The sequence below is a fragment of the Filicampus tigris genome, chromosome 15, assembly GCF_054856515.1.
Source record: "Filicampus tigris isolate MCC_2025a chromosome 15, RoL_Ftig_1.0, whole genome shotgun sequence".
NCBI classification, from domain to species: domain Eukaryota; kingdom Metazoa; phylum Chordata; class Actinopteri; order Syngnathiformes; family Syngnathidae; genus Filicampus; species Filicampus tigris.
This window is the reverse complement of record NC_141231.1, coordinates 3,570,930-3,597,649: the sequence shown is the minus strand read 5'-3', so window position 1 is coordinate 3,597,649 and position 26,720 is coordinate 3,570,930. Positions and strand designations below refer to the sequence as shown.

At 39.3% G+C, this 26,720-nt stretch overlaps 1 protein-coding gene across 1 annotated transcript; it reads right to left on the bottom strand.

Annotated features, from left to right (window-relative positions):
• Positions 1-730: 730 nt before the first annotated feature.
• On the bottom strand, positions 731-25,926 carry slc71a2a (solute carrier family 71 member 2a). Its single transcript, XM_086053753.1, has 12 exons — positions 25,618-25,926; positions 19,896-19,994; positions 17,530-17,592; positions 16,958-17,085; positions 16,286-16,400; positions 14,341-14,559; positions 13,146-13,259; positions 7,755-7,826; positions 6,414-6,526; positions 6,007-6,104; positions 5,649-5,806; positions 731-4,436 (listed from the first exon to the last, which is right to left on the bottom strand). Exons 1-12 carry the CDS (start codon positions 25,690-25,692, stop codon positions 4,164-4,166), a joined length of 1,527 nt encoding a protein of 508 aa, XP_085909879.1. The 5' UTR covers positions 25,693-25,926; the 3' UTR covers positions 731-4,163.
• Positions 25,927-26,720: the final 794 nt, after the last annotated feature.

Genomic DNA, 26,720 nt, shown 5'->3' with positions numbered 1-26,720 from the left:
AAATAAAATAAGCATGCTCAATAAATCAAATCAAATTGTACTATTCAAAGTCTTATTCTTATGTAGAAATTGTTCATTTATAGAAATGACTTGAGAGAATGACAACCGAAGATTATCTGCACAAAATCACAATTATGATTATGGTTACACAGAGGTTGGTTGATGGTAAGTGATAAAGACTTCAAGCGTCCGTGACTATATTAGCCCTATAAATTACAATAGAAACATAAATAGCTAAGAATAATAAAAGTAATCAATCCATCCATTATCCATACTGCTTATCCTCACAAGGGTCGCGGGCGTGCTGGAGCCTATCCCAGCTGTCTTCGGGCAGTAGGCGGGGGACACAGAGACAAACAAATATCCGCATCCGAAATCACACCTAGGGGCAATTTAGAGAGTTCAATCAATTTAGCATGCATGTCTTTGGAATGTGGGAGGAAACCGGAGTTCCCGGAGAAAACCCACGGCACGGGGAGAACATGCAAACTTCACATAGGGAGGCCGGAATAATAATGATAATAATAATAATAAATACATAAATAATAGTAATGAATACAAAAGAAACAGAAGAGAAAATAGTCATTTCAATGATAAGGAGGGGACTTTTTAGTTCCCTGGTGGTGCCCTTGCAATGTGTGAACTGGTTTTGAAGGGAAAACTACATCTGTAATACATCTACATCTGTCATAACACAGCACAAACACACAAGAAGTTGAGACGGGCTCAGTTAATGGTGTCAAATTATGTTCCCGTTTTAATTACTACTGATCAACAATATGCCTGAACACATTCAGGACAGACATTCTATTTACAGTGAATTCCATGTATGCGGGAGGTTAGGTTAATCACAAACATTTAAATCCATGTACGGCATTGACATTGATGAGACACTTTGACCGCTGTAGAACTCTCATTAAAGTGGTTAACAATCAAATGACAATGTGCACATTTGCATCAATATTTGTGGAATGAGTTTTGATAATTTTGAGATTTTTAGATGCCATATTGTATGTGTGATATGACAAAATATCAGTGGTGAGACTGATGTCATGGTGGCAGTTTATTACAATTGTAACATGATGGTCTTTCAAAGCGAGTATTCCACAAGAGCATAATGTTGATGGTAAATGACTATGTAAATATTATATTATCATAAATATCTAATTAAAATTTCTATCTTCAGATTATGGATTTCCTATAACATTGTTAACCTTTCAGTGTTTGTGCCAGAGTTTAATCCCAGTCCATATAGTGACAGTGAGTTACAGAGAACAAAAAAACTTCATAATAACCATTTGATCGACCCAATCATTCACATGTTCAGTTTCAATTATTAGGTCATAAATAAAACACTTTTGTACACTGTGCCACTTATCTACAGTTAAACTCTTGGACATTCCTTCGTCAATCTTCTCTTTAAAGCTTTCATCCAGTACAAATATTATACCTCCATTGCATTGTAAAGATTCACTGAGTTGTAAAGTGACAAAGAGATTGCTTCTGTCCGAAGCAAATTTGTGTATATATACATACATATATACTGTTTATACATACACACATATATATATGTATATATACAGTGTGTATATATATATATATTTTGTACAACAATGGTGCAGAAAAAAAAAAAGTGAAAAAGTGGGAGCACATTCATTGATGATACCAATATATATTGTATTAGTAAGAGTGTAATGTTCCAATGAACATTGTCATCTAATGTTGAATTAGCACCAGAATGTATGCAACAATAATGTTACGGTCCTTCAAATACAAGTACTCAGAAGTACTTTCACACTCCAATTTTAAGTATATCATAAAACAAATCTAATAAATGAGAATTAAACAGGTTGAGTGTGATCTGAGGTAGTGTAACTAACATGACTTAAATTATAAGCAGATGCTCTCTTAATGCCCAAATTAATGTTTATTTAGCTTTTCACTATTTTATAAAGATTAATATTAGTTTAACGGAGTTAATACTCTGGCTTCATCCCACATCCTCAAAACATGTACCGGTACTGTATGTTAGGTTAAATGAATGTGAGCGTGAATGGTTGGTTGTCCATATTGCGCCCTGCGATTGACTGTCAATCAATCCAGGGTGTGCCTCGTCTCTCGCCCAGAGTCAGCTGGGATAAGCTCCAGCTCACCTGTGACAATTATGAGGACAAGCAAGGCAAAGAAGATGGATGGATGGATGGATGGATTTCATAACTTTCTTTTGGATTAAGGCAGGGCGAACCGATTTTAGGTGATGGACATGACAAAGCACGGCTCCGAAACGCTATGATAACTAACAAAATTGGACTGTGTTTTTCCTTGACAGGATGCAGCTAACAAGAGTCTCCTCTCTGGCCTGGAGTTGGGACTCGAACGCCTGTGGACGAGCCGATGGGGCCTGCTCGGGCAGAGCCTGAAGAGACAACGTGCATCCTCCTTTCCAGGTAGGGGCAAAGGAGATCGGGAGCAATAATGTGAGCTGGTTGGCCGTCGAAATATATTGTGAGGGTCTAAGGAGAACGTCTGGCAGAGTATTCATATCAGAAGGAGTTTCAACTCTCATTTTTGGCAGAACTTTGATCATGTTTGATTGAGTCCGTGAGGGACAAATTCTGTGCCTCTATTGGTGAGGCGACCGGCAGGAGCTGTGGCCGTGAAGTGTCTGTCCTTTGGATGGTGCTCCGGGATTTGGGCCATTCGGTCCGTGTGTATGACCGGTGTCAGAGTTTGGTCCATATTGCTGGCAGTAAACCGGATTTGTTTCCGAGTTTCCAAGGCTGTCCTTTGTCACCGATTCTGTTCATTATCTTTATGGTCAGAATTTTTCTACGCAGCTGAGGCGTTGAGGGCTTCCGATTTCGTGGCCTCAGTTTTAATTCTCTGCTTTTTGCAGATGATGTAGTTTTGTAAAGTCGCTATCTTCCACCGCTCCTGAAGCAGTATGCATCTGAGTGTGAAGCGGTTGGGGTGAGAATCAGCACCTCAAAATCTGAAACCATGGTCATCAGTTAGAAAAGACAGCAATACCCTCGCTAGGATGGGGATGCGAACCTGCCCCGGGTGTAGGAGTCCAAGTATCTTGGAGTCTTGCTACTGTGAGAATCTCAGTCACCCGGGAGGCGTTCAGAGTAGAGCTCTTGCTCCACATTGGCAGGAGCCAGATGATATGGCTTGGACATCTGGTTAGGATGCCTCCTTGATGCGTCCCATGTGAGGTATTACAGTTGTGGACAACCAGGAGGAGATCCCGGGGAACACAGGACACTCTGGAGTGACAATGTCTCTCGCCTGCCCTGGGGGTGCCTCGGGGACTCTTGGAAGAGATGGAAGAAGTGGCTGGGGAGAAAGAAGTCTGAGCTTCACTGCTTAGGTAGCTGCCGCCATGATTCAACCCCAGATCAGTGGAAGAAGATGAAAGGATGGATTGATGGAATGGACGATGCAAGATTGTATGTGGCTCAATCATCTTCTGGTATATTATAGCTTCTCATATCTTGTTCTTCCTTACAAAGTAGAAATTTACAAATCAACACCGATGCTTTAGCCGCTGTAAATATGCTGCAGACATGTTTTAATTATACAGTTCCCATTAATAAAAAATAACATCAGTACAATTCAGCTGTAAGATGATACAGCTGAATATGATAACGTCTTTAAAAAAATTCTTCCACTTTAAGCATAAAGATATACAACAATCCCACCCTAAAGACTTTGTTTTTCAGTTCAGTTGGTAAATCATCAGAAATGTGACACTACCTACTTATAAGAAACTTTTGGGAAACCAAAATATGTATGTTTCCCCTTTCAATCAAATCAAAAGCTGGTGTCATTATCAGTGTGGCCTGTTTTGGTCACGACCTCATTTTCTCAACCAAACACTTTATTTAGTTAAAAACTAGCTTCACATTTGGAGCACTTTGCGCCTGCCACTCTGTTAAACCCACTGCTGGCTCTGCTGGTCAGCCCAGTGAAAGGCTAGTCCCGCCTTCTGGCAAAGCCTCAATGCGACTGGAGCGTCTTACTGTCAGACTTCGGACAATCAAGGTACTGTACTTTAACTCACCCAACAGCAATGGAAATGTGCTCTTCTTTTTAACAAAATGCCAATCAATCAAATTACAATGTTTAGTCGCACATGCTGTGGCCCTTCCACTGGTCCATCAAACGATACTGTCCTGCAGCAGAGGCTCAAAATCCTCATCACTGGTGGTGGGAGGAGTTTCTTCATCGCTCCCTGGGAGAGGCGTGTTAATGTGGATGCCTGCCAGCGAGGACAGCGACTCTTTGCTCACTGGGCGAGGCTTGTCACTGAGCGGCAGCTGAGAGGACGAAGAGGCGGAGGAGGGTTTTTCTGGGATGAAGAGAGCAACGAGGAAGGCGACAACCACTGTACAGGCCCCCAAAAGGAAGGGTGGACCAGGGATGAGTGTTTGCTAAAAGAAACAAGAAAAAAACTATTATCAATATTTTTTATCCTTGATTATGGAGCTCTGTATTGTCTGCCTTGTTCAGTTGTTAGAGTGATCATAGTCCAATTGGAAAATCACTCCTTTGATACCCTGTTCGGCCTATTAAAAACAGGCTTGAGCATGCTAAAAGCTGACATTTGAAAGGCTCAGTACACATGCACTCAATTTAAAATTAGACCAATCGTGGCTCAAGTGAAAACGAAGTGTACACCACACCATCTTAAAGAAAAATAACTGCACTTTTTTCACTACTGTTTATGGACGGATAAATGGAAAAACTAAATGGCAGAGGATAAAAAAACCTACCACCATTTTCGGACTATAAGTCACTTGGAGTATAATTCGCACCAGTCAAAAAATGAATCATGAAGAAGAAAAAACATAAGTTTTGCCTCGGAGGAGGTTTTTCTTTTTAGTTTAAAATGGCTTACCATAACTAGAATCCCTGATACCATTGTGGCCAAAGGTAGAACCCTGCTCGGTTATTGCTGCTTTTGCTGCTATAAATCCTTGTAGTGTCATAAGGAAGCCATCTGCTAAACTAACGATATGTCAAACATTCGTTGCCTTGACTACTACTTCAATGACCTTTTCTGCTTACATTTTTTTCTGCTTTCTTTTGCCAGTTGGCAAATACTTTTGGTGCATTTGGTGCACCACCTTCTGGCCAACGGCGTTAAGCATCAAAAGCAATTGCCAAATGCCAGGATTATGTAACTGGGATTTTGGGTGCCGGTCCGATCTCTAATTTTAACTCATTCACAGCCATTGATGAATTTACTTGTCTTTTCACAGTCCAGCCATTCAATCCCAGGAACGTAATTATATTTTTTTCAAACGTTAGAGTAAAAGAGGGTCTGAAAATGTCTGGCAGTGAATGAGTTAATACATACACGTTGCACCTGAGTATAAGTTGCAGGACCAGCCAAACTATGAGAAAAAGTACAATTTATAGTCTGAAAAATATGGTATATGCATATAACATCTTGTTTGGTCAAAGCAATGATAACTACTTTGGTGGGGGCACGCACTTTTCTAGGCATAGGCAATGAAGGGGAAAAGGTGACATAACATCAAGACTGTCATACCATTTTACCATTTTAGTTACTCAAATTTTAAGGATTTTCAACTAGTCAGCTAATATCATGGGTGTCTTTAATTTCTTTGTGTATGTACCTCAGTTGGACTGTGAAGGGGCAAGGGGTCAAAGTCTCCCTGGATAGGGTCCATGGTGTTGAGCTCCACATTGAAGAGGAAGAATATAAATCCATACAGAGCTGGACCTAAACCATTACACAGACCTCTGATTCCCGTTATCATTCCCTGAGCCACACCTGCGGGAACAGACAAATTCAGGTCAGCATATCAAGCCACTTAGTTAAACTCGGAGGCCATCAAGCTTCTGCTCATAATAGACTGCCTGTATGCAACAATCGACGAAAACATGAGACCAACTACCAATCTCAATACTGGCACAGTGACCTGTGATGGAGATGACATCAGAGCAGAAAAGGGGAGAAACTGTCTTTGTCACCTTGTTTATCAGGATCAGCAGACTGTGACACCAGAGCTGAGACTGCAGGGAAGGTTATGGAGGACATGGCTGCAACAGCACCAGCTGCCCACATCATCCTGTTAACAAACACACAAACACAATACATGCATAATGAAAACTCATGGTTATGTAGGAGAGGTGGGGCAGCATTCTTAACAGACAGTCTGAACAGTGAAGAAAAACAAAAACAAAAGACTAAGGCATGTATCTCACTGAGCAGCGAAGGCTTGCGAGAGTTAGTGAACCTAGCAAATGTTTTTTCGTCAGCGTTTCGTCTTTGCAACCTTTAACCAACCCTGGCGAAAAAAAGCATTCAATCCGTACAGAAACACTCGCAGACCTTCGCTAATAAGTGCGATACGGGCTTTATGAATGACAAATCTCACCAAGGCTCTGATCCTAAGCCATACCAGGCCAGCTGAAGAATCTGGAAGCCCAGACCCAACAGAACAGTGTTTTTATTACCCAGAGTCCTCATTAGCAGTGTGAGTACAAGAGTCTAAAGAAGAAAAACAGAGAGACGAGTTTAGGTCCCGATGCATATTTAATGACTAAGTTCAGTACAAGATCAGCATGAAAATTTTTTGGCTGAATGTAATTAGGAGAGTATTGCGTAAAAGTATTGCGTGAAAGAGACACCTATTACTATTCACAATTGTTAACATTGACCACCACTACTACAGCAACGACTACTACCACTATGGCTACAACTACTTAGGGCTGGGCAATAAGGCCTTACAATAACATCAAATTAAAAAAACGCTACACATCTTTCTGCTCTATCACAATCTTTTTTTCATGTAGAATTGCACAGTTGAGGCAAAGCAACCTCTGCAAAACGTTTGTGGCTTGGAAACACGTTAAGTTTCCAACATTTAACACTGCAACATATAAATTGTCTTTGGCTTGACTTTATGATCGCCTTCCACCAGGTTCTTTCTTGTCATGCACAAAACAATGTGAACATGATTCCGCTTATGTTGTCTGTTTCTCAGCAGTGATTAAACTCACTAGTCACTTTTTGAAAAGCAGTCAGTTAAGGAAGGAAGGAAATCAACCCAAACATAATTTTTTTCAAGAATATATTCTATGCAGGCCCACTAGTTGAAACAAGGCATTCTGATTAATATTGCATGTGAATATGAGTTAAGGAGCAAAATCCACCCCTTTTTAGCCATCTCGGCCATTTTGTTACTTCTGTCGACTGAAAATGACATCACTGCAGCTCAGGGCTGAGATAACAACCCATCATGGCTCAGCTTCAGAAAACAGCTGAGCTGTGATTGGTCGTTTCCCGAGCCCTGAGCAGCTGTGATGTCATTTTCAGTCGACAGAGGTGACAAAATGGCCAACCACAGCAATGGCTAAAACGGGTGGATTAACTCATATTGCACAAACGTAATATTAATCAGAATGTCTTGTTTCAACTATTGGGCCTGTATAGAACATACATACATTTTTTCTTGAAAAAAAATATGTTTGGGTTGACTTTCAGGGACTGGTTGGACTATTGTTAGTGTTGATTAATCGGCCAGCCCTACTACTGTGTACAATGACTATTACTACTGTACTACTACTTCTACTGCTGTACTACTAACACTACCAACAGAAGCAGCAACAACAACAACATAGCATATTAATGTGTTGTATGACACTATTTGTTTTTTCTCATTCTTATTTCACTTCATGAGCTGTAATGCAAATATCTTGTTGAGTTTTTGTGTTACCTGTGCAACAATGGACAAAATTCCCACAACTCCAATAAAAACAGCAATTGTTGTCGAGGAGAAATTGACGACCTGTAGGGATTTCACAAAAGTGAATATGATTAAACCGGCTGATGAAATATTGCAAAGACTTACAACAAAAATGTCCCTATTTTCAAAAAATGTTTTTTTCCTTTCAATTTATTACGGTAATTGGATAACTTTAAAACATCGAAGAGTGAAACTACTTTCAATTCCCTCGATATCTAGCGCAAACTTGTCATTTGATGAGCAAGTCAACTTGATTAAATAACTGTTGAGGTCATTACAGGTCAGGTCAGTATTACATAACATGACATTTTATAGTAGAACTGGGGAAGTAAAAACACAATAGCAACAACATCATAAATATTGACGTGGAATTTGACAACACATTTAACAGCAATTAGTGTACTATTGACATGGACATACATAGCAACCATCTAAAAATGTAATTTAAAATTCATTGACACATTTGGTTTTTTTTTAGGGGAAAAAAAGTTTGTTGGGTACCATTTAAAAGGGTCTAAGGAAAGCATTAACTGAAGCTAGATAAAATTAAAAAAGAGTCAGTATAAAACTGTCTAAAATATTCATTTTCATTAGGAATTAGTTACAGTCTTATCCTTGTTTGATAAATTATCTGATTAAGCGGTGTCTCTATACTTTTGTTCATTTAATGTACAAAGGTATTGCTGCATACGCCCATGAAACAGTATTATGACAATGAGGCCATGTCATGAGATCCTCTTGTCATGTCACTGGCTGAGCAGTCTACATGTGTGGAGCACATTTCCCTCTCTGCTTTTCTGCTCAGCGGTCTACCCCTGACTACAGGAAAGCCCATGCAGCCTAACCCCCTTTCTTTGGTCCTGTTTGTCATCCTTGAAATATGTTTACACAAAACCCGGACATACATTTCCTACTCATCCGCTCGCTACAAGACAGATTGTAGTGATTGTTCCCATACATGTGTATATACTTTACTTCGTAATTTTATTTAATTAATTTGCAATTCATTTGATGTACATCCCTGAATAAACCTTTTGAATAAACGTTACACGGGTCTCCCTTTTTGTTGTGGTCATATTTTATTTCCGCTGAAGACATAACATTTCGGGAGAACATAAAAAGATGAATATGAGACTAAATCAACAGTTCATCTTTTATTTCTATGTACTGTAGTTGCATTTGGATCTGATTGAAAACAGCGGTTCCTAAACGTTTTCCACCCCACGACTCCTCGTTTTTTTTTATTTTTAAGTTTGTGGACCATGGTAATGTTCTTGTTTTGTCATGTCTGTTGAGTTAACTAAATGTAATACCTGTGTGGATGTAATGAGAAAATGCAAAATGAAAGATTTTGACTAAATATAATACAGTTCTTTGCCTTAAAGGTAATGTGTTTGTATTCATATTTCCACCATGAAATAAGTGTGTATATGGAAGAATGACCCCTCCCACTACACGGCTCTGAGTGCGCGCACACAAACGTCCGCTGAAGTGAAATATGAATACCATAATTTCCGGACTGTTGAGTGAACCTGAATGTAAGCCGCACCTACTTCATAAAAATAAAAGAAAATGATATTTACATTTATAAGCCACACTGGACTATAAGCCGCAGGTGTCAATGTTGTAACTTGGAATATTAACACAGGAAGATGTTACACAGAAGATTTTTTTACCATTTACTGAACACGCAAGTGTAAATCACCCTTCAAAGGCAATTCTGTACTCTCTGTACTCATGTACTATACCATCCCCCAAATTGCTCCAAAAGTTAAATATTATTGTAGTAATTTGATAGAATTTTATTTTTTGTGTCCAGTGACATGCATTTTGTTGTGCAAAGAGAACTTGTCCTATGCCTTTCTAATAATTTCAGCTGTCCTAATTTTCACTGCTCACCAAGAATCATGACAGCCCGCGAAACGGCTCGGTGCAAGGAACAAGGAAACAACGGTAAATAAAAACAAACATATCTTACCCACTGTATAAAAGTGTGTTCCCCACACGGCAATATGTATTTTCCAAACCAAGTCACGCCACAGCGCCATTTTACAATACAGTACTGCCGCCACAGACACACGCGGTAAACATGAGTCATGACTGGTTTATGCATAACATAGGTCAAAATGAGTCTGTGATGTGATTTGAATTCGACATGTATATTGCGTGTCATAGGCCTGCAGAAATGAGCGGATTTGAATTTGCCATCGTTGGGACGTTGACTCTACACATTATTCAAGTATATACTATATTACTATATTACCTTCCGCCTTCGTGGTCGCTACGCACCCATTCAACTCACGAAAAATTGCTGTGTGGCGACACGGCGCCTGCATCTTGTGCAGAGCTAAAACTTTGCATCAGCTACCAATCTCAGAGGACTTGAGGCATAAACTGCTTCTATTTATTTGGGGAAAAACTCCTAAGCATTTTTGAAACAGAACTGAAATGAAACGTCATCAATGTAAGCTCTCACACACATTAAAAATACAGTTACGGTATTTAAGGGATGGTATCCAAGCATGTTGGCCAATTTTTAAAAATCTGACGAATATTTATAAGAGGAGGAATATTTATCCAGAGCGACCGGGCCATTGCACTGCTGTGGCCGCATCAAACTGCACCGTGGCTGGTGAATTTTAACAGATCAAACTCAATGAAGAGACCAAAAGACGCCTGCAAATCAACAGCAGCCAATCAGAGGAAAGCTGTTTTACATATGAAATTATGAAAAACAGTGATCCAATTGGAACAAAGCTTGTTTATAAAGTGAATGTTTTTGAATATTAATGAGAAAAAGACCCCCTTTAATGAGCATAACAGGACAAACCTGCGCAACAAAACACAACTGCTAATAATATAATCCAATATTTTTACTCACATTAAAAATTGGTCATTCAGATATAGATGATAAGACTGGAAATGCAACCTGAAACTGTGATCTCATATTCATCTTTTGAAGTAAAGGTAATTGTTTTTAGCCAGCAGCAAAAATAAAGGAATAGGGCTCACTGTTCCAATTAATTTGGAGGGAAGTAGAGAAGGTAAAATTGTAGATCTGATATAAAATTTCGATCGAACAAAATAATGTTATATCATTTATATTGTGGATCTTTTTTTTTTATGCACACTGTGCACACACAGCACATTAATCAATATTTAAAGACAAAACAAGATGCTTTGAGTCTGTCATGAGATTTCCCTCGTCGCTACCTCGGGAAAGCTGGAGTTTTTTTTCTTCTGCTATAAGTCTGATCATGAGTTCTGGTTTTCTTTCATTTAATCAGCACACAGAGCCAACACGGCATCCATTTATTTACTTGTAAATAGGACTGCCATGATTAGTCGACTAATCACGACGACGTCGACGATCAAAATCGTAGACAATTAATTTTAATCGTCGACGCGTCGTTTATTTATATATTTATTTATTTGGCACATTATTTTTCTTTCGAGACTGCCGCGTCCTGCTCTTCTCCCGCTGGCTGTTTTCCTATCTGCAACGCACATGCGCAGTGGTGGTAATCCGGGTGATGTAAACAGAAGCATTGTGAGTAAAGTAGTGTAAGCCTTATGTAAGGGCTAATTCGTGTTGGCAACAGAGTCCGAACGTTACGGCGCATTTCACCAAATATACTCAATACAATGCAAACCTGCCTTTCATGCCAGCACCATGGGCATGCCCAATCATTTAAAAAAAAAAGGAAGCACGTTATGGCTTATGCCTGATTTCATATCTGACATAGGTACAGTTGTGTCTAGAAGCTAGCTGCAGTTAGCATACACACGTTACGGTGTGTTTGATGTAACGCTCCTATTTGGTACGCTAAAACGTCGTAGCGTCTTCTATGGATTAAGCAGCCATTATTCAGTAAACTCACGTTGATTAACAACCAAATCTTTGTGTGTTTATGCCCGTGGTGAACATCGAAGCAGGAAGCGCACGCTTGCTCCCACTCTCTCTCTCACTCGCGAATGGAGTGATGCGTTCATGAACTGGAAAATATCAGCACTCAACACAAAAACGACATACCTGCCACTCATCGGCATCACATAACAATAAAATCCATAATTAAGTTTGTTGTAATATACTATGTTATAGTGCAAAAAAACGGTCTTCCTTATTTTGTTACAGGTGCATACCACATTTTGATTGTGTAGATCAATTTACTACTTTTAAATTATGCATACTAGTGAAAACAATAACAAAACCTTTTTGATAAAGTTTAAATTAACACAAAATTAAAAACCAATACAAGTGTTTATTTTAGGTTTTTTTTAGCACAGAGCATTTGCCCAATTTACTCCTCTGATTTAACTACCTTCCGTTAAAAAAAAAAAAAAAAAAGTCTTGGTACCCAAGAGTGAAATATGTATACAAGTACTTCTTTTTGTATTCATAAATAATTTCACTGTATTAGTGCAACTCTGCTAGTGTATGGTTTTGGTTCAATTTTAAAACGCACTAAAGAATTACCGCTAAAAAATTTAAGGCTAGAGTATCGCCATCAATTTAAGTCGCTCCTTTATTTATAAACATGTCAGGAATGATGGCTTAAGTTGCAAAGTTTAATACAAGTTGAATATACTATCATCTTGTGTTCATGATTAATTTGTACATAAAGAATTTAAGCTGTAATCGAATGATCCTTATTATAAGAGCAGCAGCTTGCTGCTGCGATTTGCCGCGATTTATATATTATCGATTAGTCGACTAATCGCGACTACTGTTGGTGATTAGTCGACTAGCAAAATAAGCGTTTGTGGCAGCCCCGCTTGTAAACAGTATCCAAGATCACAACTATATTCTTTTCGTCTCTTCACTGTATCTCTTCTTTTCGTACTTCTTTGATGCCCCTCACGTTCAGACTGAAACATCATACTCAGGCTTTCAGAACAAGATTACAATTTTGTGTTGCTACAATGGAACTTCTAAAACTGTTAATTTTAAGTTAATTTTTTTGAATTTTTCTTTTACTGGATAAATTGTAGGTATTCTTGAATGTCATTTGAAGCACTGTGTTGTATTTATTTTAATTCTTTGTACTTTGCTGCATTTCTTGAAAAGCTGTTGTACCATTAGATTTTGTCAAAGGTATTTATTTGTTTTTCATTTTATTGTGTAGTCTCTGTAAAATATATTTATATATTTTTAAAGAAACAGCAAATCCATGAAACTGCCATTAATTGAATGCAATACTATATTGGGAAGTAAAATGACTTTTTTACGTTTTGGTTTATATATATTTTTTGTCCATATACCTCTAGACGGGAGTGTAGGTTGAAATAGCAGATACTTTGCATGTTAGTGGACCTATTATAGAGAAGTGGTGTGTGTGTGTGTGTGTGTGTGTGTCTTACCTGTCGCAGATAGAGGAAGAAGCTAGAGTACTGTCCAGCCTCTGGTAAGTATGACAGGAACACGGTGATACAAATGAGTAGGACTGTGGGGTCCTGACCCACCTTCCTCAGAGACTGAAAGAAAGACAGAAAAAAAAAGTAGAGAAAGATGGGAAATACGACACCAAAGTGCTTACAGGGAAAGTCAACTCAAAAATGCCACACTCCCCCACCTGTCTAAACACAGCATTTTGATTAATATTGCGTTTGTGGAACATGAAATAAGCAGCAAAATCCACTCGTTTTTATAAATCTCAGAGGGCGGGCATTTTGCCGCGTACTGTTGACTAAAAATGACATCATAGTTTTCTGAGTTTGGTCATGTGACGACCGCAAGTTGAGCCGTGATTGGTCGTTACCTGAGCCTTGAGCAACTATGATGTCATTTCAGCCTGTAGGATTGAGCTAGGCTAAAGTAAAGTGAGAGAGAAAACCAAATGGGACAGGAAATATTCATTGTTTCTCGTGTCGAGCATGATGGGCTGAGGTAACTCGCTAACAAAATGAACATTCTAAATGTTGGATAACTGCAATTTATTCAGCCAGCTAACGTGGCAGCTTCACACAGCTTCGGTGGAGACTCATGTCCTCGCGCTCCCAACTAACACCTCCACACAACATGTTGACTGTGAAACAAGCGAATAAAAGTGTGGAACTCCTGTCTGCCAATAAGGACTATGACCGTTTGGTATAAAGAAAGAGGAGGCTTTGCAGGAGTGTTCCGATGTCACATACTGGTTTTGTTTTTAAAGGTTTTATTTTTATAACTTTAGTAAAAAGGAATCTTTTCTCATTATTATTAACATTATTAATATTGTTAACATTGTTGTTATTATCGCTCTTTTCTCATGATTATGTTTTATGTTCAAATTTTACTTTCAGAATGTACAGCTGTTTGTTTCAGCTACTGTTTTTTTTTAAGTGCTACATAAATAAATTTGAGTTGAGTTGAGTTAGACAATCAGGCATTCCACCACGATTCACAAGGTGAGTGCATGTATCCACGCTATGACTGTGATTATCAATAGGCTAATTTGCATTAACTCTTTTATAAATTTGACTTTAGAAAGGCGGACACAAAAGGTGAGTATCTGTGAAGGTGTACTGTACACTATTGATAGTAATCCTAATTGTGATATTTAGTTCGAGTACTTACAGCGAAGGGGTCAGCTTGTTCCCAGGATATGGGCGCTCCCCAGGTGTTGAGCCTCATCTTGTCCGGCAGAGACTCAGGCACAGCAAGCAGGATGAAGCAGATGTCGACCAGGGCAATGAGTGTGGCAACCAGAACCACCAGGTTGTCTCCATACCATGCTGACAAATATGCCCCGATTGCCGGGCTTGTCACCAGGCTCGCTGCGAACGTAGCAGACACCTGGAACGAGAAGGAGAGGAAAAATTGAATGTTTAAGGAATTGAACGGTGTTCAATGTGCAGCATCACATATTTTATACATAAGTATAAAGTACATTAACAAAGGCTTTGATGCTTTACAATCTTAATCAAGCCCATCAGTAGTCTCAAGTCATTTAGTTGAAACTGAAGATGTAAGACTGCTCAGTAATAATATCTTATGACACAATGTTGAGTGTAGAATATTGGACTACGGTGTGAGCTTTCAAAATACTTTACTGGCTACTAAAGCCCATCAGATGCAATTTTTGATCTTTTACACCTCTCAGTCAGAATGACTACTAAAACTACTACTACCATTCCTACTAAATCTATTAGTATTATCTGTGTATCATTGATTGTTTTTGTCTTGTCAAAATGGCAGCTAGTCCAGAAGCTAGATTCCATTACAAGGTAGATTTAATGCATAACATTATTGAATACTCTAGAGGGCACCAGTAATCAATAATGAGTGATTGATTTTCAAGTATAAGATGTGCAAAAAGTTCTTCAGAGAGAGTTTTTAATCATGTTTGTCACTGTTTTGTTGCACAGACAAGATAGACTACCACAAATACCAAAATTATTCATAACGGTAAATTATAGGTTTTGGACACTTATTTTCCTTTTTTGTTTTATTTTCATTTTTTGTTTTTAAAATATGAAATGACTTGAGACCCAAAATGTTATTGCTGCCCATTTGAAACTGCAGGGAACTGCCTTGATAGTTCCTGTGGCAGGCCATGTTTCCTCAACAGCCAAAGAAAGTCGATTTTCCGTTGGGCATTTGGGGCCTTTGGGATTGTCATTACCGGGAACTTCAAGGTCAAAACGGTTGACATAGGGCAGTTAGAAAGTGTGGGTTAGAAAGTGTGAAGTCCACAATCATCTGTGCGGTCTGGAGCATGTGCTTGATGCACCAGAGCACCAGATGCTCCAATTCTATCAATGTCCAGACTCAGGATTTTGAAAGCTGAATGCGTTAAGGTGAAGTCATTTGTGTTACTACAAGTATAAATATTTGGCTGGCATTAATGAGAGAAAAAAAAAACAAGAAACATTGCCTTTATCTCATTCACTGCCAGACATTTTCAGACCCTCTTTTACATTAACGTTTGAAAACAATTTGAAAAAAAAAATAATAATAAATTCCTGGGAATTGAATGATTGGACTGTGAAAAGACAAATAAATACGTCAATGGCAGTGAATGAGTTAAATGAATATTTCCTCTAATTGCAAATGTCAGCTCCAAAAGTAGCCAGATATCCCAGGCCATGATGTTGCAGTGAGTCACTGGCTGCCATTTAAAGGATGACAAATTGCAGCGATGAATCAGTCACACTGCATGTTTCGACAAAAGTCAAGGGTTTGCTGACATTTACTGTGCCCTTGTGCTTAAAGATCAAGAGTGAACAACATCTTTAAATTTGATTTGCAACCTGCCTAACATAATGCAATGCGACATGTGCCTCATTGTTTTTTCCCGTTACATTTTGCTGTGAATGCCACCAGTTCTTAAAGTAGCGGTATGAAAAAAGTCATTCAAAAACTTGGTCTTCCACCAACTACTACCCGCGACAGTCGAGAGACATACTCTAAGTCTTTTTTTCCAGCCACTGTGATTAATTCAAAAGACGATGGTTAGCACGCATTTGTTAACAAAATAGACTAAATGAAAAATAAAGGAGAATGAAATTCAAGTACTTACCAGACCATAAGCTGTACTCCTCTCTCTTTCATCCGTCACATCTGCAACGTAGGCAAAGATGACAGAGAAGGTGACAGAGAATGCTCCTGACATGGAGATCATGGCGAAGTACCACCTGTGAAAGGATTAGGAAAGAAGTCTCTTAACCATGCAGTTACATCACTGATGTAGTTGTGAAAAAGGCCAAAAGTAATATCAATTTTGAGAATTTCACTTCTCCTTCTAGAGCATTGCTATTTTGTAGCGATAGGGTATGAAAGACTCAATATTTCAGGAAACTGTTCATGGCTTTTGTGGTCTTTAAGCAATTATCATCCGGCCAGTCGAGTAAAGAAAAAATGATGCTCTTCACAGTGTCAGAATGACTTGAAAGACTTCCAGGAATAGCGGCTCATATGCAGGTACTGTATATACTTAATGGAAGTGGTGATAAATTGGCCGTGCGCTTGTAGTTATGGAATGATCAATGTTGCTTGTTGATTGCTTAACGCAAACACTTAAACACACAACACAGACTCTATAAAAAACACACCATAAATCTGACTTAGATGCTTAAGTGTTAGAGAAATGTATATACAGCAGACCAAAGGATTCAGTGAAATGCAATGAAAACTGTGAGAGAATAGTAATAGGTTAACTGTTATCCTGCAAAAGGACCACACGATGACCTACCAGGGGCTGAGTCTCATGAGGGGGATTGGGGCGCAGGTGAAGAAGACAGTGACCAACAGGAATGAACGCCTCCCCCACACGTCCGACAATGCACCAATCAGAGGGGCAGACATGAACGACAAAAGACCCTTGAGAGGAAGAGGAAAAGTCAGTGACCGCAAAAGACACTGACAAAAACTGCTCAATAAATCTCTCCAGAGGTAACAGAACGAGACAACAAAAGTCACCATCACAACAATAGTGATCATCGGGCCAATGTCTTGTTTAAAAATGGTTACAAAGTCTTACCAATTCTAGTATTTTGTATCACATTTTATAGTGTGCACTGTGCATACTCCTTTCCTTTTTGTTAGATTTCTTTATTGTATTATACTATATCATTTGCAAACTGGGTAGTCTGTTTTCAATTCCAAAGCAATGGTTTGCAAAATATTTTTGCAAAGAATGTAACCTTCAATTCTCCTTGGATTTTGCAATAGGTTCATTCAATTGAACGGACAATTTTCATGACATTTAGAACTGGTTGATACATATTGATTGTGTTGAACAGCGTGACATTTTTCAATTTTTACCTTCACGCCTTGAATGAGTCCATTCATCAGGAACGTGTGCTGTGGAAATGTTTCATGTAACACCTACACAGAAAGACAATGAAGATGCCATGAAAATATACAATCACTACAATTATATCGTGTAAATAGCGTGCTACAGATACACTATATGAACTACATTGGTAACAATTATCAAAATATATTTTAATTACCAAATCATGTTTTCTGTAATACAGTGATTTGGCTGCATTTTTTAGATATATTTGAGATATGTTATCCAATCCATCCATCCCATCCATCATCTGAACCCCGATCTGTTCCACTTTATCATATTGAAAGCATTCGCACAGTATTACTAACAACCCAGTCCGTGTTTTCTCTACGGTGTGATGATGTCTATGTGTGCTGTATTAAAAACAGACTGAAATAACACTACAGATCTAATCTGTTGACTTCAAACTTTAACACAGAATTACCAGTCTTCCAGCTGCTTGTGAAATGTACAAAATGTCGAAATATTACGTTTACCCACAGTATTTTTTATATTCGGTTGTAGATTTTGTTTTTCCTTAATGAAAATGAACATTTTCATAATTTTCCTGTCCCATGTTGTACAGTTCCCTTCAATAAAACATAAAGTATCTGACCCCCCCCAAAAAAGTGGTCTTAATATATTTCATTTTTCATAACACATTTCTCAATGTATACCTCTGAATTAATTCATTACGGGGCCCGTCAGAATGCGGCCATATGTGGCCTGCCAGTTGCCCACCCAAGATAAATGCATTGAGCAAACATCAAATACTGTATATTAAGGTACTGTGATGTACATTGGTTCAATAAAAAACAGACATATGCACATATTTTGTCCCTATTTAAAATGGCATTTTTGTCAAACATCTGGTTCGGAAGTACGTTGTCCTATGTTGCCACCCAGTAGCATTTATGAAAAATGGTGGCCCCATCCTTCATTTAAGTTGCTTATACCTGGTCTATGGTGCCAAACGGTGTCGCGCATCGCCGGTTATGACATACTTTGAGCTAGGGGTGGGCGATCTGGCAAAAATATCATTTTTAAAAATAAAATCACGATCACGATTTTATCATGATTCTTTTTTTTACATTTTTTAAGACTAATTTGCACATTTCTGACCATTTTCCTCATGTTAAACATATAAAACATACTTAAAATGTGTATAAAACTCTAAAAGAAAAAAATGACATTTTAAGTCAGCTAAGCTTTCTGAACAGGTTTTAATTTGAATAGTGTCAATTTTTTTTATTTTTATCAAGTGCAGTGAATGTAAACATAAAAACACAGCTCGTAACACAGGTCTGGTACTTTGATGAAGAGTCTTTTAAAGCCCTCGCTTGCCACTGTTTTAATGGGAATCATGTCTTCAGCAAGGTAATAAGTCACTGCCTCAGTTACTTCTTTACACTGCTTGCTTGTTTTTTCATATGGAGTGCTCTTGTTAAATGACTCTGTTACCGTGGGCTCCCACTATACAAACAAAAAGGGAGGCGGGGAGTGTCACGTACGGTGCACTGTGCATGCTGTGATTGGTTGGTCGGGTATACGCGCCTGCGTCTTTGCGCCACCATAGAGTTAAACTCTTTAGAATGTGTCATGTAGACGATTAAAAACGATCTTTTGGCTTTATGAGATTGTGAACACGTTAAACCGCTTAACGATCTAATATCGTCATATCGCCCACCCCTACTTTGAGCAAATCAACCGTATTTTATTTTAGTGATCCACCATAATCTTCACATTTAGAATTGCATTTAAAAACTAACAAACTAAAATTATTTACCGGTACTCATGATTTATTTCCTAAAGGCATTGGAAGCTGAAGCAGTGGAATTATGAGCCACAAATCTTAGGAGCCCCAAGTTGCCAACGTAATATTGCCAGCCAAATAATGAATAATAATTTTAATTCACAAATATAGAGTAGGTATTGTTTTTATTTAGTTATGTCTTCCAAAAAATAAATAAATAAACCAAATTACAGAATAACAGGATATAACCGTTAAACAAAAAAACTGACTGTTCTCACCCTCTGTTCAATGACATTGATTTAGTCATTTCATAATTACTGAGATAAACAAAAACACAAAAATCCCACAGATACTTGGAAAAAAAAAGCTCCAATCGCATCATTCAAAATGATGTCATCAACACTCGAGCCATCAAGGTTCAACTGGCTCTGATGACTCACACTGTGACCTACTCTCAAGTGAAGTGCTATTGTTGACAGCAGTTAATAAAATGGGCCACAGATGCTGTCACTGTGAAGTGTTGATGAGTCCCCACACTGCCACGATGTGACAAATCTTTAATCGTGTCTTCCGTCTTACCTCAGACACAACACTATTACTCACCGTTAGCATGGGTGTGGTCAGCAAACCCCAGGCGAAGAACTCCAGGAAGATGACCACAACTGCATGGTACACACTGGGTCGGCCTATACCCTGTTGAAGCTAATACACACATGCAATGCATATACACATTAAAATCACTACTATAGTTCAATGAGGCATAAAATATAATTCTGTCACCATAATTTAATGCCACGGTTGGGGTGCTTAGTGTGTGACGAGTTGTATATTTCTAGTAAGTCGGTAAAAATACATCACATTACATCACAGAAATGAAATGTATGTGTAACATACTTTGCAAATAAAAATGACTCTGAATATGTTCTTACCTATTCAATCCCCACTTCAAATCCTCTTTAGAGCTGAACAATTAATTGAATTCAAATCGTCATTGCAATGTAGTACCGGTAGTTGCATTCTACTACATTGTACTCATACTACTCTATTCAAAGGAGCGAAGTCTACATCTTTACATGTCATAGATGAAGTCACAGATTTGTTTCCCTCATATTGTAATCTGATTTATGACTGATTGCCTCATGTTTTCGCCACACTTGTTTGGTAGAATTTTGTGAAGTTTCGTAGTGAACTCATAAAAGACTGTAAGTCGGTGTTTAATAAGTTAACATCTCTAATTGAAGTAGAATTGCTGTCATTTTTGTGTAAGCCAAACCTATTAATTGCACCAAAACACTTTAATATAGGTTAATTTGTTGCAGGGGTCTTCAATCATGTTCCTCAAAGGCTGCTGTCCTGTCTGTTTTCCACCTTTAATTCCCATCTCTAACCCAGCTAATTAAAATAATCAGGATGGTTAGCCTGCTTGTGCAGACCTTACTGATTACCTGATCATTTGAATCAGGTGTGTTGCAGCAGGGAGAGATGGAAAACAAGCAGGACAGCGGCCCTCGAGGAACAGGATTGAAGACCCCTGATTTATTGCATCTGTTTCTTAAAAAACGATTAAACGATTTGATGTGCAAGACTGATCCGCTTGCATAGTTCCTTTTTGATGTAAGTGGTGTGACATATTGTGGAAATTAGTTGGCTGGATATTGGTTTCTTGGTGATCAGCTGGTTGTGCATGCAAAATGAATGGCACAGAAAAGGCAGGTTCAAATGCCGCTAGTGGGGGGGAGAAACGAAAGCCAATCCCCACTGAGAAAGCTCCAATGAATAAAACTGAGTCAATTCAAAAGGAACATAGAAGGAAAGTGGATGGGATGAAACACATGGCATTGTCAATGAATGATGAAAAATGAGAAATACATTTCAAATATAAAATCACAAATGGAAGAAATGCTGCAAATGTTTGAAAGTGCTGTTGCTTTGCATTACTTGTTTTTGCCTTTAATTCCATTGGCAAAATGACTGGTTTTAAAAGATGTATAAGCATAACGATGGATTCAATAAGGATGTAAGACCTGGTTTAAAGTGACCAGCCAACTTTCATAGAAGGCTATGTCAGAGACTCATGTCACTGGAAGTCTCCAACTGGTTAAGGCTTTGCAAGGTGGAGACCAGAAAAACATGCAGAAAAGGAACTGTGCAGTAATATGGAGACTAAAATTCACAAAAATCCAAGTTTGCATGTCAACAATCAAGATGAACCAAAATAATGTAGAACAACCTCATAAGCATCTTACGTTTCACTACTAGGACACAGTAGCAACGACTGACAGCATATCAAACCAAAGCAGCAAGCGCTCAAGATCAAAAGTGTAATCTACGGCATCTGCTTGTCTTAAAGCCGAGGCTAAAATGGCTGCTTTACTTGGTAGGCAAAAGGTGCTCAAAGAAAAACATGTTCTTGAAGAACAAGAGGAACCATTAAGGAAACAAAAAGAACAACATTTTCTTCGCTCCTCTGGCTCCAATGTGCTTCTTAGGAAAATGGCAAGAAATCTTACTTTAAGAGAGGCCTCAACATTCATGCCCAAATGCCAAAGGACAATAAAGTATGCAGTTGGAAGACCAAATCCATATTTGGGAGGGGCAAGCCCAAGGTCACCTGACAGAGGCCGTAACAATTATGTCCCTCAGGTGTCAGTACTGCCAAACACACAAACCACATCTTAAATTGTCACAGCACCCTCTGTGTCCCAAGTCGAAGACACTCAAACCCGTTTCAAGCAACAACATCAGTAAACACAATATGATGTCCATATTGGGAAAACAAAATGACATTGAATCATTATTTGTAAACCAACAAACACTTGCCTCACTGCCAAAGAGAGATATCCAAGTCTTTGATGGCAAGCCACTGCATAACCTACCATTCTTTTATGAAAACATTAGAACTCACTCACTGTGGACTGCCTGCATTACCTTGAGCAGTTTACCCGTGGGAGCCACAACAGCTTGTCCGTAGCTATCCACGCACGGCACAGGATATGACACTACAGCAAAGGCTTTATTCAGCGAACACATTTTGGAAATGAACATCGATACTGCATCTGCATATATGAACAAAATATTCTCATGGCCACAAATGGAAGTCAGAAGATGCAAACGAGCATAGAGATTGTTCCAGCGTGAATGTTTTAGTGCCAAGGATGTATACGATCGCTGTGACTTAAATGCACCAGCTAATATTCTCAATGTCATCAAGAAGCTGCCTTACAAATTGAGGGAATTTAGTGGAGGACTGTAGCATGTGACTTTCAAGAAAATCACAGAAGAGCAATGTTCTTGGATACTGTTACATTCGTTGAAAGGCAAGCGAAGGTTGCTATTGATCCCATATCTGGTGATATACAGGATGCCCCTATAGTTGGAAGGAGGAGAAACAGTAGCAAAGGAAGACCTATGAATAAACCAACAGCAAGAGGGAGTAGTTTTGCAACAACTGTCGCAACATTGGATCAAAAGCCAAATAAAGAAAAAGGTCAAAGATGGAACTGAGACTTGTCTCAATTGCAAAAGCACACAGTGAGAAGTTGGAATTCCTGGAAACTAATGGGAGTTTTCTTTGGTTGCATCTGCACTGGGCACTTCAGCAAAGTAAATGTCTCTTCTGTAAAATATGTAGCCTATGGCATCCCAGCTTGCTGCACATCCATCAAAAAGAAAATATAGCAGGTATAGAGAGAGAGGAGTGGCCATAAGTTAACACTAAGGATCCAGGTATGATGAAGGTCAAAAATGGTCTCAGTGGGGCCGGTGACTAAAACTGCAAGCTTGCAGTAGTACCTGGGATACATAAGTCAATCAAAGTCAAAGGATGGTGGAAACCTGTGCCTTTCCAGACCCAGGGAGTTCTGCATCCTTCTGTACAATGGGTCTGATGGAGAAATTGGATCTCACTGGGAGAAAAACAAAAATTGTTTTCCGCACTATGGGCCAAGACAACATTGTTAACAATGGCATTATATACGACTTGCAAGTTTCTGGTTTGGACAGTGATATATACTGCAAAATGTCAAGGCTATTTAAAGCGGAAATCAACCCAAACATGTTTTTTTCAAGAATATGTTCTATGCAGGCACACTAGTTGAAACACTGCATTCTGATTAATATTGCTTTTGTGGAATATGAGTAAGCAGCAAAATGCACCCCTTTTTAGCCATCTCAGGGGGCTGCCATTTTGTCACTTCTGTAGACTGAAAATGACATCACAATTGAGCAGGGCTCAGGTAACGACCGTCACGGCTGATCTGTTTTCTGAAGCTGAGCCGTGATTGGTCATTACCTGAACCCTGAGCAACTGTGATGTCATTTTCAGTCGACAAAAGTGACAAAATGGCCGCTTACAGAGATGGCTAAAAATGGGTAGATTAACGCTTATTCCATAAATACAATATTTATCAGAATGCCTTGTTTCAACTAATGGGCCTGCATAGAATATATTCTTGAAAAAATATGTTTGGGTTGACTTCCCCTTTAAACAACAAAAAAATGCCTGTTAATCGGAGCAACACACCACGACAAAATGACCTGGAAAAATTGCCTCATTTCAGACATTCATTTACCAGAAATAGATGCAGATGTGGACGTCCCAAATACCCAAAGCTTTGAAACCCCTGGTATTTGTCCAGAGTGTGCATGAAGGACCATATCTCAGAAAGACGAGGCTAGAATGGACTATAAATGGACCACTGGACAATCGCAGTCCTGTATATCAGTCCAAGGTGTGAGTGAACAGAATTTCTGCTATTGGACTTGATGATTTATGGAATCAGCAGTTCAAGACAGACTTTCATGAAAGCAGTCAGGATGAACAACCAGAACTGCCAAAAGAAGACTGTAGGTTCTTATAAATGGCTGAAAAAACTGTGAAACTGAGAAATTGCCATTATAGTCTTGCCTTAGCCCTGACTCTGAGGGACAGAGGTTTAATAGGTATGCACCATTAGAGACTACATACCATTTATGAATGGCCTACTGGCAAGAGAGTGTGACATAGGGAGCTACATAATGAGTTGTGTGTTAGAAGAGTTCCACGACTAGTGTCAAAAAATATATATTTAAAAACCAAACTACAATTTTTTCCGTTCAAAGTAAATTCCCCCAGAAACCTGAGCTCTTTTCCAGCCATCTGTGCCATGTCTTTATACATTCCAAGAAGGACTCTTTCGGGATACTTCGCCGCTCCGTCATCATGGGCATCTTGTAGTCATCCATGTTCTCAAATCAGGTCCACTTAACGACTCCCTTGAGCTTGGCAAAGAGGAAAAAAAATTACTCAGAGCCAGATTGTGTGAGGGAGATTGCTCCAGCATGGTGTTGTTCTTCTCAACCAGGATGTTGAGGTTATCATGAGCAGCCGCATTGTCAGCCACGAGCTGGAGCCTTTCCCAGTTGACTTCGGGCTACTTTGTGCCAATCGCAGGGCACATTTAGACAAACAACCATTCAAACTAAGGACAATTTCGTCTTCAGTGAATCATGCCAGCCGGATTATCCGCAGAAAACCCAAGCATGCAAAGGAGAATATGCAAACGACACACAAGAAGGCCGGAGCCCGGATTCGAACACCTAATCTCAGAGCTGTGAGATGGATGTGCTACCCGCTCGTTCGCCGTTGTAATTAATATACATTGCATAATTTCATCCAACCAGCTGTACACAAAATTGATACAATCACACAAGGAACAAGTCCAATACAAAATAATTTCCGAAATGATCAGCAACAAAACGTTTGCTACTACTGTATGAATGCAATGATGTGTCAGTGTCTAGAGATTCCAGTGCGGTGGGTTGAGTTCAGTGGAGATGTTAAAATGGACGCTTGAGCATGTCGAGGGTGCAGACTGTGCAGACTGCCACTGAGCGCTGTGTGTTCGAGGCAGTGCAGTTATGTAACAGATGAGGATAATGGCTCCAATCTGAGCACATCACCATTGCTCTGATCTCAGCCGACTGATCGATTACAAAATCATACAATACGGGCCTCGTGTTAAGCTTTCGTTTTATAACGCGTCCAATTGTTTGTCCGAATTAATATTGCCTCCAAACACACGTCTCGAACCTCGAATAGAGCGTTTTTATTGTATTGATCAGAAGGCACAAGGTGTGTTTTTCGGTGAAAAACAAATTTAACAAATTATGTCATAACATTTAATGACAATTCATCTAATGATAATCTATACACGTGAATGTTAACCGATTCGTTTTGAGCCCAAATCATTACATTTACAAGATAACACGTGCAGGGTGAAATAGGGACATTATTGATCGGTTTGTTGAGGCAAAATTATATGAATACGTCGTGTCATCAACCCACCGCGGCTCCGTCCTTCATGATGATCTTCTTGACAAGAACCACTCGGCCGGTGCCCGCCGGCTGTTCCCCCGCCATCTCTTCACACCTGCCGCCGGTGACGAAGCATCCTTGCCGCGTTGATATCCGCAGTTCTCCGGGTGCTTCCAGGATGTCACCTTAAAGAGTGCCCCGAGGAGGCAAGACCGAGCGAAGGGATTGATAACAGGATACAAGCAATAATGAGATAATCTCTCCACAACGTCTCAGCGCAGATCGTTACTCCATCAGATCAGTCAGCACTCAGCAGTTCACTACGGTGAGGATGGTGCATTCACTCACAATGTCAAGTTAGACTTTGGCAGCACATGACTTCCGGTTTGGTTTTTTTTGAGTTTCGTTTTCGTGCAAAAGCAAAACCAATCATCAATTTTGCGGGATGTATTGATTGCGGTTGTTGTTGTTCGCATATCTGTTTTACTCATCATATAAGACACATAACATAGTAGCATATCAAACTGGGTTGAACATGCAAACAAAATGGACTAAATAAAGCCTATTCCGTCACTGTAATGTACTTATTCAATCAACACAGTAAACTGATATATACATATTTTTTTCTTAATTTATGCTGTTTGATAGGATTCCAATTTAAAATGGGAGAAGGATGTCGATTGTGAACCATCGATTTACGTCTGTTCATTTTTTTTCATTTCTTTTACTTTGAAATGAAACCTGCACTCCGGTTGGTAGGGCAGTAACAGACGAAGACGTACTGGCGGCTTTAATCTGATCACGTGTAAATGTCTGTGGTTGTGCCTGCTTGTTTGTGTGTGCGTGTGCGTGTGCGTGTGCACGCGTGCACGCGTGCACGTGTATGTGCATGTGTGCGTTTGTACGCGTGTCTCCGCGTATGCTTGCGCGTGCGCGCGTGCGTATGAGTATTTGTGTCCGTGTCTGTGTCTGCGTGTGATAAAATAACGAGAGATGATGGAGGAAAACGTGACCGCCTCTTATCATCAGTCAAGAGAGAGAATGTATGAGACAAATTTCAGCAATGCACTAAATCAGGGGCTCGGGGATCTCCAATGTGGTGCCTCAGCCCCCAAGGACCCCATGAGTAGCCC